The sequence below is a fragment of the Physella acuta genome, unplaced genomic scaffold, assembly GCF_028476545.2.
Source record: "Physella acuta isolate Inbredline_101_S28 unplaced genomic scaffold, ASM2847654v3 ptg000091l, whole genome shotgun sequence".
NCBI lineage: Eukaryota > Metazoa > Mollusca > Gastropoda > Physidae > Physella > Physella acuta.
The window spans coordinates 585,001-597,721 of NW_026731611.1; the positions used below are offsets into that span (position 1 = coordinate 585,001).

Below are 12,721 nucleotides of genomic sequence, written 5' to 3' on the forward strand. Positions count from 1 at the left end.
TGGATTACCTCACCATCAACCGCCCAGTTCTCAGGACTCGAGTGATGAGAGCAAAGGTCAGTGCTATACTTCATCCTTAATATTAAGCCTTCTAATTCATATTTTTCTAATTAATATTTTTGATCCTACGATTTTTTAAACTTAAAATCTCTCACATTGTTGAAAAGAGTATAGAAACTGAGTAAAAGTATACCCTTACAGACCTAACGCTCAACAGAGCAGGTGAAATAGAAATAACCTATTTGACCTCGGCATATGAAGGGATAGGATAGTGTAGTCAACCTCCTTTACTTTCCCGAACATGGGGTTAGGTATTGATCCGATCTGGATGGTTGAGCCCGGGATCGGATCACGAGACTTTTGGGTTAGCAGTCTAGCGCTTTACTTCCCGACCACTCTGTTCCATGCCTAAAATTTAACTGAGTGCCTTATTTGTGGCGGTTGTAGAACTAATTTTGTTTCGTCGTACCGTTAATTACATTTCCATTAGTTTAAATTATTAGATTAACGAATTAATTAGTGAGCTCGTTTGTTAATTAGCGATGCAATAAATTGTGGTGAGTTACTGGCTCTGGTCCCCCGCTCCATCTTCGCAAGTTGTTTCCAGTTATATATTTAGTGGCGTTATCGGACTCAGTATCAGTGTATATTATAGGCAGTACGTAGCACACTGATATTTTATTTATTCACAAGACCAATTAAACAAGGTCTCGTTATTGCGCAGGTTATCCAATAAAATTTTAAGGCTAACTCTTTTGATCTGGTCCCCAATTTGTTGAGCTCAATCATGCCGATCTGAAATAGTGTTACACCCGTCATATCCCCGGCATAACGGCCATGTTTTGTCTGCGTTTGATGGATCGGATGTCATCGACCCCTCCCCTCCTCCCTTTGTTCACCTCAATGACCACCTCCCGTCGTTATCTTCAAGGTCTGCCCCCGTGTAGAATGAGTGACTCAGAATATTCCCAATGTTTACCCAGTCACCAACGTGGGGTGGCCGAGAGGGACCCCCCCCCCCTCATATTATGGCCATTGTTTTCACTGGAGGGTCTATGAAAATCTTTCCCCGCTGCCCTTGTTTTCCTTTAACTCAGTCTTAGTCATGTGTGAAGCCAGTCGCCTCCCTTCCTTCGCACTATTTGCGTTGAGTAAAACGGGCGTGGGATGTTTACAATCACCTCGGGTCACATGACTATAATTATTCTAGGATAAAATATATTTTATTGTTAACTGTCACTGGTTGTATTTTTTTAAAAAAGGAAGGAACTACTCAATTAACGATGAGCCGTTTTTTATATATCACTAAAAGAAACATATCGGTATATACTTTCAGTTTTGCGTTTTTTCAAGTCATTGAGTATTTTACTGTCAATGCTATGTCAAGTATCCTATGCTAATATCTTTAATGTTTTCTTTTTGTGTAGATATCATTAGCTCAGCTAAATATTAATACTAAAGATATGAGAAACTGATATATTAATGTTTTAGGTTAATTCTTGGTTTTGCACATTCTATGTCCTTGGTATAGATCGTATGTAATACTTAGCCCTATGGCTCGCTAGATATAGGTGTCTCTGTGTGTGGATTTGAGTGTATCATGATGAAGAAACAAAGGCATCCCATTGGATACGATATGGCTGAATGAGCAGCGTAAAAAAAAAAACACCATTAAGTAGTTGGTTAAAATAAATGTGGTGTTATTTGCACTAAAATCGCCGAGCATGTGGAAGTTGGGCACTCCTTGTTGCACGGGGGACCACGTATTAGATCGTTGTAATGGGTGATTGCTACGATAGCTTTCATTGTACGGTCGTTGATACTGTATGATATAATTCCTAGCTTCGTTAATTTGACAAGTAAAGGATTGCTGACGTAAACCACACAACTCACTGTAAATTATGCACAAGTCCTAAACACATAACTCCCAAATTTCAAATGGCTTTAAACATCAGGATGATTACGGCAGTAAATGCTATTTGATAATATCTACGAGACAAAGACGAGTATACAAACAAGTATCACTTCCCACAGTTTAAAGATAACGTTCCAAATAAAACACTAGTTAACTGTTTAAAAAAAAAAAGATGAACATTTTACTTGTGCCGGACTATCATAAGAATAAAGCTGTGTGTCTAAAGTCTAAGGTCATAAATTTGTAGGACAAACTGGGCCACCAGGTTGTGAGCTGTGATACTCTCTGATCCCGTGTCATAAACCTCGGACACTTCTCGCTTCCCGTGTCTTCAAAAAATCAATTGTCACATTTCGAGGGTGAGGGGAATCTCATTGTTCGACTTGACCCACTTTGAAAACCCTTTCAGCTGGAGCCTCCCGACAGTGGTTCTTCACGTTTTTAATTACTGGACGTAAGTCAGGTCCAATGTCGCTCAAAATGTTTGCCTGGAGAAATTAATGTTTGCTCTCTGTGATTTGCTTGGGTGAAACCTGTTGTCATTGAGGATTTATTTTTTAGTACTTTCCCGCATTTCTTTTATACATCAAAGCTAGTTTAATCATTCAAAGGCTAGCACTTTAAGTTGGCGTTCATAAATAATGTCAAATTAATGATGAAGGAGTGTGTGAGAGGGGGGGGGGGGGGGGCTGGCTTTTTAACAGTATGCTTAGAGGAGGGGGGCAGTGTTTCTTCCAGACTTTTTTCTCCTGAGAGGGGAGTGGGAGAGGGGGGGGGGGCGGACACTGGTAAAAGTATATATTTTCTATTTATATTCTAGAAGAAACTCTGGATGGGGGTAGGTTAAAAAATATGATGTATTTATCCTTTATTAAGAATATTTCTTGATGGGGTAGGTGTGTCATGAATCTGCTGTAATGTGTCATTTTAGGTAGATGATTATGAAGAGAGAAAAAAAGGGGGTGGGGGGTGAATCTTCTGTATTAGAGTAATTGAACTCTATAACCTATCAGTAACAGCTAGTAGTTGTACCACACCATGCCAGTAGCCCCAGGCCATGTATCCTATTGGTGTGCTTGTCTACAGGAGAGTTCTCCCACAGACAGGCTCAAGTGATCCAGCTTGTCTTGGATGTGAAAGTTGCTACCAGCTGGCACAAACCCACCTCACTATAGGCTTTACTGGTGGCATTGATTTCACTTAAACCACTTGGGCTTTGGATAGATCATTCTCCTGTTACATCTGTAATAAAGAAAAACATTTTTTTGGCTCTATGAGGATTTTTTTCAATATCTGCTTAAATAATAGAAAACCTATATTTCATCTGTATCTTTTTGTAATGTGACTTGTTTCTCTTTTTAAAACAAAAGCTAGAAGATGAATGCAGGTAAAATTGCACCTGTTCTTACCTTTAAGTCTTTGATGTGACCAACTTTTGTACACAAACATTGGTTAACACTGACTGAGCAAACATGACAATCTCCTACTGTTGTGAGGATTGAGTGTACAGAGATTACATGTGTTGCAGTAGGGGAGTTAATCCTCTATGTTTATTTCCTCTTTTTTTTTACCTGTGTTTGTTGTACTATGTCATCTGTTGACGGGCTTTTATAAATTTCTGTTTCCTTCTATGTCCAGTATTTATTTGGTGAGGCAGAGTTTCTGTAATAGAGCCCTGTTGGTATGAGTAACCATTTTTTGAATGAAAGCTGTGTTTGTTGGGGCTTTCAAGTGTTTACAGTGGGTGAATGGATGGGTCTAGTTGGTTAAACATATCTGACCTACAACCCTTGCACTTATTTGAACCAACTTTCTAACCTTGATGATCTAATCAAGTCAGTTATATTTTCATCTATGGACTGTCTGTTGCTGTTGTTTTGTATCTAGTGATGTGTTGTTTGGTGGTTGTGTAAAAGAATGCCTTTCTGCTGTGGTTTTTTACAGTTTAGATAAATCTTTTATTGGGTGTAACTAATGGTAAATCCTCACAGATGACAAAGCTTTCGCTGTTGTTACAGACAAAAGTAGTGTTGAAGAAGTTGATTTCCAGTTGTTTCCCTTGTCTGATGGAGTTCATGTTTGTTACAGATCCCTCAGCAGTAGAGGAACACAGCAGCAGTCAACTAGCCAGGAGGCAACTGGCTGTACCACTGTCCATCTCTCAGGTGGATAATGATCTACTTTGTTCTGGAGTTGCCATTTTACCAGGTAAGGAAACTTTACCAGGTTAGTAAAGGTTAGGCCTCTATAACCAGCACATGTTGTGCAAGCTGTATTTATATTAATTTGGCACACTGAAATAACAGTAATTTAAATGCCCATCCAATTACCTAGAATTTGTTTTCTTTGCATTTAATTGATGTTTACTCATAAGTTTTAATTTAACAAAATTCTTCATTGAAGTGTAGATAATGTTTGTGTGTATTTTAAAAAATTATCTTAATGACCTCAGAAAGTAAACATTAAAAAAAATTGTTTGCTTGTGTTTGTTTTGTTTGTATGTGTTTGTTTTGTTTGCATTAGGAGCTTGCCTCAACCTGTTATTGTTTCATTTTTAGGGTGTAGAGACGAAGAAGGGCGAGATTTAGTGTACATATTTACGTGCAGCAGCCTGTGGTATGACAGACGTGTAAACAGCACAGAATTAGCTAGACTTCTCATGTATTATTGCACTGTGCCTAGGTGAGTACTGACTCTTGACACTAGTTTTTTTATTGTAAGTGGCTTATAAGTGGTCATCCATAAATGACATCATGCTATTTGGACACATTTTACACTCAACCGACTTACACCCCACCCTGCCCTTTGTCACACGTCATCACAACGAGCCATACAACACCTTTAAAATGATTTCACAAAATTGATACACCCCTGAAGCAAAAATCTAACTTTCATTACTTTTGTTCTTAAAAGACAAAAAAATAATGCATTTTCACATTTCTTGAAATACCCATCCCCATCTCAATACAAATAGCAACAAATGTCTGAATTTTCCTTCCACTACCTAGTTTTGATGTCATTTATAGTAAAGCCTATTGTAATGTCAGCTCATTATTTCAGAAAAAGACCTCCTGGTCAGGGTCTAGCCATAGTTGCTGACATCCGAGGTGCCACAACTTCTACAGTCAACATTCTTTTAGAATCTTTATATCTCTTAAAGGTAGGCCACTAGTCTGGGACAACACTTTTGTCATTTTCTTATCATTTAACTTCTACTTGATTACTATAATCATTTGCAAGCTAAAAATTGAAATATTTTTATATTATATTCACAATGTACTATTCAATTCACAATTGCTTTAAGGGTTGGTGGACTTCTCAATTCACTATTGCTTTAAGCGTTGTAAAGTTCTGACAAAAACTACAATTAAATTGTATTACCCAGGACAATCTCCCTGACTCTGTAGCCATTGTACATTTGTTTGCTGACAAAACAACACAGTCCTATGTCATCAAGTCTCCTGTATATGATGTCAAAGCTAACTTAAATGTAAGTACTTTCAACATTTAAATGAGATATCAAAAGGTTACTGGTCTTACCTTTTTAAAAAGGTTAATTTTCAACTTCTAAGTTTGGTGTTAATGTATGTACATTGATTGAATAAATTTAACATCAAATTTGATTTGTATTCATTCATTGAGATTCTCTCCCCTCCCCCATTAATTTCAGTTAAAAGTGGACCTAACATTTGACCACCTCCAACAGTATGTCAGTCTTGATCAGATTCCAACAGTGCTAGAAGGCACATATCCCTACCATCATGAATCCTGGGTGCGTTTCAGGAAGGTAAGCAGAGCATGAACACACATTGTTGTAACCTTGTTTTATTCTAATTTAGTTTCACTAAGTTTTTAGTCTTATAAGTATCATATTTATAACCACCTTGTGTGGTCTGTTGATAAAACCAACAGTCTATTAAAAATCTTTAGAAATATTCTAACCCCCTTTTATATGTTGTGATCAATTTAATATTTGATAATTTCTTTCTTTAAAATACTTAAACCTTGGAATTGAAATAAACCTTTTTCAGAAACTTGAACCATTCATGCTAAACTGTCGACTGGTTGCGTGTCGGCTGGTTGATGCCATGCAGCTGATGTCATCCAGTGAGAAGATGCCCCAGAGTGTCAGCGAGTCAGCGGAGATGATACAGGCTCATGAGCTGGCCGTCAAGATGGCCTTTGAGGATGAGACCCTGCTGGCACTACAGAGTGATGGTCCAGCCATCATCAGCGCACTCAGGCGAGAGGAGGAGTCCTTCTCACACTCTGAGGATTATAGGTAGATAAGAACTGTTCTCACCTTCTGCATTCTTTATTGTAATATGGAGGGGATTGCCTCAGACACAACTAAGGTTTACATGACAACTTGTTTTATACCTTATGGTATGTTGACTCTGACTTAAGTTTGCTTTTCTTTCTGGGTTTGTTTCCATAGCTTTTATCCACCCAAAAACAATCTGAATAGCAGCAGTTGTTTCATTTTGGAGTCATATCCCAAATAGGTTGTTGTCACCAGCTAATGAGCCTCATCTGTCTGGGGTCCGAACCCTGGAGCATGCCAACCTTTTGTGATGGGGCTGTATGAATATATCTTTAAACTAACCCTGACATTAACACTAAGCCCCAACCCTGACATTAACACTAAGCCCCAACCCTGACATTAACAACTATACAGTGATTATGATAGTGTATTGATTAGCCAGAGTAAATGTACATAAGATGTTTGAGAATGCTGTATTTTCTAGTATGCCTTTTCTCTTTGCCAGTTTTGCTATGGAGCAAGTTTCTGACCTTCATGAACACCTTCAAGATTCCATATCAAGACTTGCCAGATTGGCTGACTCTCGCATGAACAAACTTCACAACTGTCTGCAGCTCAGAGAATATGAGGACGAGTGCCACAAGGTAAGGCCCTCACAGTTTGAAATTTTAGCCTCAGACAGACACTACTGTAGCTATCGTAATACTCATCCAACAGAAAAAAATGTACAAAAGCAAAATTATATTATCATAATTTAGTAATGGGTTTCTTCCTAACATTTCAGATCCTCGTTTTAAAAAAACCCAATAATATTGTAAAAAAAAAAGACAACGGGAAATAACTCTACATAAATCTAATTTTTTAAATTACTCCCCTTTGAAGTCTTTTTGCCAAAATCTTTCAAGCTTTCTTTATGTTAACAAGATTAATCTGAACATAAATATACTATTTAAAGTTTTAAATAACACATAAAACTATATAAAAAAAGAAATTAAGGAAAACTTTTCTTTATAGTAAAGGTGTTGGACGCTCAAGAAATATTTTCAATACATTTTCATGAACACAATTATCGCTTAAGAAAAAGTTAGTTTATTTTTTTTAACTTGAACGCGTTTGTTGTAAAGTTTTTTAAGGTTTTATTTTTAAAATTTAGCATTTACTCATTGTAAAAGTAAGATTGCAGGTTGATGTTTAAGTTTTAAAAACCGCACCACAATCATTATATTTCTGCAGACTGTGTTAAATTACGTTGACTTACTTTTAACTCCCAGATTTTTTAAAACTAATATTCCTTATCAAGCGTCTCTCATTGCTGAAATTTGCTTATCAAAACTGGACTACTAACAGCCTTTATGAGTTGAGTGAAACTCTGTATTTGATCCCTAGAAAATTTTAATAGTCGACATATGATTGTGTTTTTATTTTATAAAACTTACCAGGTGATAAAATACTGGATCAGATGTATATATATATATATATTGCTATGTTGGAAACAAAAGGCATATTTCACTAGATGTATTGAGGACAGAAATGTCTGTGAAACAAAAAATCCTTGTTAGATTTATTGAGAAACAACCTGCTCTGGACAGGGCTTTAAGTGCTGCTGGTGCAGCCAGATCCGTTCTAATGACGTGCTGGAGATAATGAATCTAAAGATAATTAGTTTTTATGAGTGAGATTAAAAGTTGGGCAGGTTGAGGATTTTATAATTAATTCACTGGGGAATTAACGAGAGTTAATTGGAAAACATGTTTTGTCAGATATCTGGTTTCAATAAACAACTTTGATGTGGCCTTATGATAACATTGCATGAACCAGCACATCTTGGATGTCAGTTATTTAAACATTTATGTCTCCCATGTCTACCTTTGATTATGTCAGGGTTATAATCATTGAAATTATAAGGATTGTAAAGAGGTTACTTTATATAAAAACCTTGTGTGCCTAGCAAATCAGATTGAACCTAGGGTCTCATTGAGTAACCAGCCCCACAAAGATGATTTGTCTGAGTAAAGATAGGAAAACTAGTTGTACTGTTTTATCTGTTGGCTGCCTATTAAAGTATGGACCTGGTTGAAAAAATGTAGTACAGCGATGATTTTATTTACAGCCTCAACATACATTCCTCTGTGTGTTTGTCAGTGGGCATTATTAGCCTTCCATCCAAGTTTTATACAACTACAACCTCTCTAAGTTGTGTAGACTACCTAGCCTCGCCTTCTCTCAACCCTTGATAAAACACTGATTACTTGAGACCAATGAAATAATCCTGATCAGTTTTACCTGCAACTCACCGCGTAACACAGAAGCCGCTAATATTTAACAGACAAGTAAACAAATGTCCAGTTATCTTGTATGGGTCTCCACTCTCACCCAGTGCACACTGAAAGCATCCCCCACCCCCGCAATATTTATTGTGCTGATAACCTGGCGCCATCCGTTATTTACTTGCATACACCCCCCCCCTTCCTCTCTACCGAACGGGCGTACACATGATATTTAAAAAGTGGGACGAGAAGTTGAGCTGACAGTTGAGTGATTCATGTTAAGTGAGGTGACAAGAAGTTGAACAAAATGTTTCAAATTACGGAATGGGAACAAAAGAAATGCCACAATTAATTTCCTAGTCTAAACAACATTTACACTAACGTCCTATTATACTATGGCTGCTTCCGGGGTTTTTAAATAATAAAACTAAGTTTTTATTACGTTTCATTTAAGTTTTTAAAAATAAATTGTTAAATGTACATTTTCGCACCAAAAAAAAAAAACCAACACAAAAATAAAAAATCCGACTTATTTGTTGGAAGGCTCGCTGAAGGATGAGTGCAGATGTCGGCTAGTACCTCTTCCTGGTTCTTACCTGTCCTGCTTGTAAGCTTTTTCCTACCTTGAACTTGAAATAATTTACCTGAGTTGTGGGAAAATAGTTTTCTTTTACTTTGGCTAGGCTAATCAGTCGTTACAAATCTGAATACAGAGCCTAAAGCGTAGTGTGGGTTGGGGGGGGGGGGGGGGGGGGATGTCTAGATATGCCTACACTAAATTGTACATTTTTGATAGACATTTCAGGTTAGAGTGTAGTGAAGATTGAAAATATTTTCACGAGATATGTTTTAAGTTTTTGCAATGTTCTGTGTCTAACTTGAAAAAATTAGCTTTCAAATTTTTAAATGTTCACATAGACATGGGAATCTCCTGTAAAATGTAGTTGTGCACTCGAGCAGTGCTAAGTCGAGTCTTGCAGCACTTGTGTAGACGAGTAGTGCTAAGTCGAGTCTTGCAGCACTTGTGTAGACGAGCAGTGCTAAGTCGAGTCTTGCAGCACTTGTGGAGACGAGCAGTGCTAAGTCGAGTATTGCAGCACTTGTGGAGACGAGCAGTGCTAAGTCGAGTCTTGCAGCACTTGTAAAGACGAGCAGTGCTAAGTCGAGTCTTGCAGCACTTGTGGAGACGAGCAGTGCTAAGTCGAGTCTTGCAGCACTTGGGATTAGAGCAGTGCTAAGTCGAGTCTTGCAGCACTTGTGGAGACGAGCAGTGCTAAGTCGAGTCTTGCAGCACTTGTGATTAGAGCAGTGCTAAGTCGAGTCTTGCAGCACTTGTGGGGACGAGCAGTTCTAAGTCGAGTCTTGCAGCACTTGTGGGGACGAGCAGTGCTAAGTCGAGTCTTGCAGCACTTGTGATTAGAGCAGTGCTAAGTCGAGTCTTGCAGCACTTGTGGAGACGAGCAGTGCTAAGTCGAGTCTTGCAGTGCTAAGTCGAGTCTTGCAGCACTTGTGAAGACGAGCAGTGCTAAGTCGAGTCTTGCAGCACTTGTGGAGACGAGCAGTGCTAAGTCGCTATAAATAAGTGCACACTTCCTGCCGAGTTCAGGTGGAAAAAAAAGTTTCCAGGGTCACGTGGCACCGTGACATCTGATTAGATACACAATAACCGCTCACTCGGGGTTCAAGGCTACAGCCCTAGGGGAAGGAGGCTGAATTCGTTCATTTGTTCGTGCGGCCACCTCTAAAGAATTTCTTTAAACAAAGTGAATGCTGCCGCTATTTACATAAAGCTTTCATTTGGCGCCCCAGGCTAAGATTTAAGATCCGGTTTGTAGAACTCTCCAGCTCCGAGTGATTGGTTCTGGTCTCAAGTAGGGGCTTGTAACCAGCAGGATTTTGGCAGCTGGATGGTGCAGGGGTGGGCAAGATAACGTGTTGATGTTGCAGTGCCGCTGCATGTGTGTGTGTGGGGGGGGGGCGTCTTTTGAGGAACATCGTAACTGATAGTCTAAGATAAATTTGTGGAGCGTTACCTTTGCTTGGTCACATTTTTAACTTCTTGTTCTCGTATTTACTTGACAAAAACGTTTTGGTAATCACATTTTTCAAATCAATACAAAATATGAAATAATGCCCTGAAATGAAATGTGTAAACTTGATGTTAAAATAATGTGTGGTCTCTGTAACTCCCCCCCCCCCCCCCTCAACGACCACATTCTGTACCACGTATTAGTCACCGCAGCATGTACAGTTTATGTAGCTTGAGTGCTAATTTCGTTATCTTCTCGTATTGCATGACACCCATAGGCTGGGCTAAAGGTGAGTCTTGCCACCTCACCCCCTCACCTACCGTAGAATTTGTTTAGTTAAAACCGGCTTAAAATAAAGCTAATAGAATATCAGCTCTAGTCCACAAGATCAGCTGTTGAGGTGGGTGGCCGGTGCTTGTAGGCGTGTCAGTGGTGTCGTGTACACACAAGTTTATGTACATAAGTTGTTCAGTACCCGGGGGTGGAGGGGGCACGGTATTCTTTAAGTTTCACTAGTTTCAGTGCGAATATCCGAACGAGAAACATTAATAGAACAATGTTGACGGCCTCAGTCAATATATATCTAGCCTGGAACTTCCCAAAGTGAACCAAGGTTTCTACGTTAAGCTGTGCTGGATGTTGTAACATATGCTATGAATATCTATGTCGTAGTTTGTTTCAATCTTACAAAAAGCCAGGAGATGCCAGAAAAGCACGGGGATTTTCTCACTTAATTGGTGAAGATAGCCGCTTTTTCCCGTGCCAGCTAAAATGCACTTAAAAAAGATGAAGCACCTCCGGGGCGAGGAAATATTTTTAAAATATTTCTAACTAGAGGATAGATGAAAAAAAAATTCTAACTAGAGAATGCGTAAAAAAAAGTTTTCCCGCAAATCTGTCCTAAGCTGCAGTGAGGGGAGGCTAATGAGTCATACAATAGTTGGACGTAGCCGCTCTCGTGTAGTAAACATCCGGGTATGGCTCACACTATGATGCAACGTGACGAATCTGTGCAGTTTGAATTTCTAGCGAGGGAAACGATAGGACGTGTTGGACTTCCTTCACCACGTGAACTTGCTGCTGTATTGGTGTTCATCTGTTTCTTAGTACTGTGCTATTGACTGTCGACACGCCCGCTAGAGGGTGAAACGTAAATGTGTGTGTTAACAGAATGACGTTGTAAAGTTTTACTAGTGCTAGATGGAGATTTCGTTATACGAATTCTTTGTTGTGGTACTGTGTCTCCCATTGTGATCAACATTTACATCTGATCGTCTAAATGCACCATAGGCCTATCGTATGTTCTATACTCAGTGTAGGATATGATTCTATCATTCGGTGCCATAGTAAATGTGAGATCAGTTTCTATTATCGAGTATTATACTAAATGTGAGGACAAGTTCTGTTCTATTAAAAATATGATGCCAGATTATTATACAAGAGACAAATATTATTGTTGTTCATAAATTTATTATTAAGACTGTAGCGCCGTAGTATTTTTTTAATTTGTTTTTTTCTCTTCATATAACAATTGGTCTATTATTAAAACACACTATCAACAATATATCTGTTCTTAAGCTCGAGAAATATTGGTTCTGTAAACTCGCTTTATGGCAGGTGACACTGCTTTATGGAAATAAATAATGTGCGAAAGGAAAGTAACAGATGACTGAAGAGAAACACTTCGGAATATTTGCTAAAGCTGGTGAAAATCTGGCTTATCTTTTCCTATGACAGGCTCAGGCCTAAGAATGAACCTCTATTTTTTACGGGTATTTTTAACCGGTTGGTGTTGCCTCGCATGATAGGTGTCATCATTCAAGATAAGCAGTTCACCAAATTTAAAGTTCTAGAAAGCGAGCACGTTTCTTTATTTTAGTGCCAGTGAGTTACTCACACTTGTCTATATTCAAATAGGCGCCAGTCGCATACTCTCGTATCTGATTGGCTAAAACATTCACGTTATATGGGCCTACATTTGACCGCCTAGCAAACAATGAACCTACGCCCACGAACTCTTACTGTTCTTTAAATAGTGCGCTAATGCACGTGCCGTAAATAACTTACGTCACAATAGGGAATTCCCTTTACGTGGCTACTACGCTAGAAAATATTGAGACCGGAAAGTCACTCGAATATTAGATCTATATTTAGACTGTTCTTACCGTTTTTTTCCTACTTAATATTTTGTCATAGTACTTGAGTTAAGTCTGAAGTTTGACAGCCATCATACAAGTAAGGTAAC

At 38.5% G+C, this 12,721-nt stretch overlaps 1 protein-coding gene across 3 annotated transcripts in view; it reads left to right on the plus strand.

Moving 5' to 3' along the window:
• Nucleotides 1-12,721, plus strand: part of LOC131928602 (uncharacterized) — an 84,263-nt gene that overhangs the window by 38,341 nt on the left and 33,201 nt on the right. For all 3 annotated transcript variants that reach the window (XM_059284674.1, XM_059284687.1, XM_059284682.1), the window contains 8 exons: nt 1-56; nt 4,004-4,123; nt 4,474-4,597; nt 4,976-5,075; nt 5,301-5,405; nt 5,586-5,702; nt 5,947-6,197; nt 6,685-6,823. The exon at nt 1-56 is cut by the window's left edge and continues 1,046 nt beyond it. In XM_059284674.1, the coding sequence (XP_059140657.1) occupies nt 1-56; nt 4,004-4,123; nt 4,474-4,597; nt 4,976-5,075; nt 5,301-5,405; nt 5,586-5,702; nt 5,947-6,197; nt 6,685-6,823 (1,012 nt within the window). The remainder of the gene's footprint in view (nt 57-4,003; nt 4,124-4,473; nt 4,598-4,975; nt 5,076-5,300; nt 5,406-5,585; nt 5,703-5,946; nt 6,198-6,684; nt 6,824-12,721) is intronic.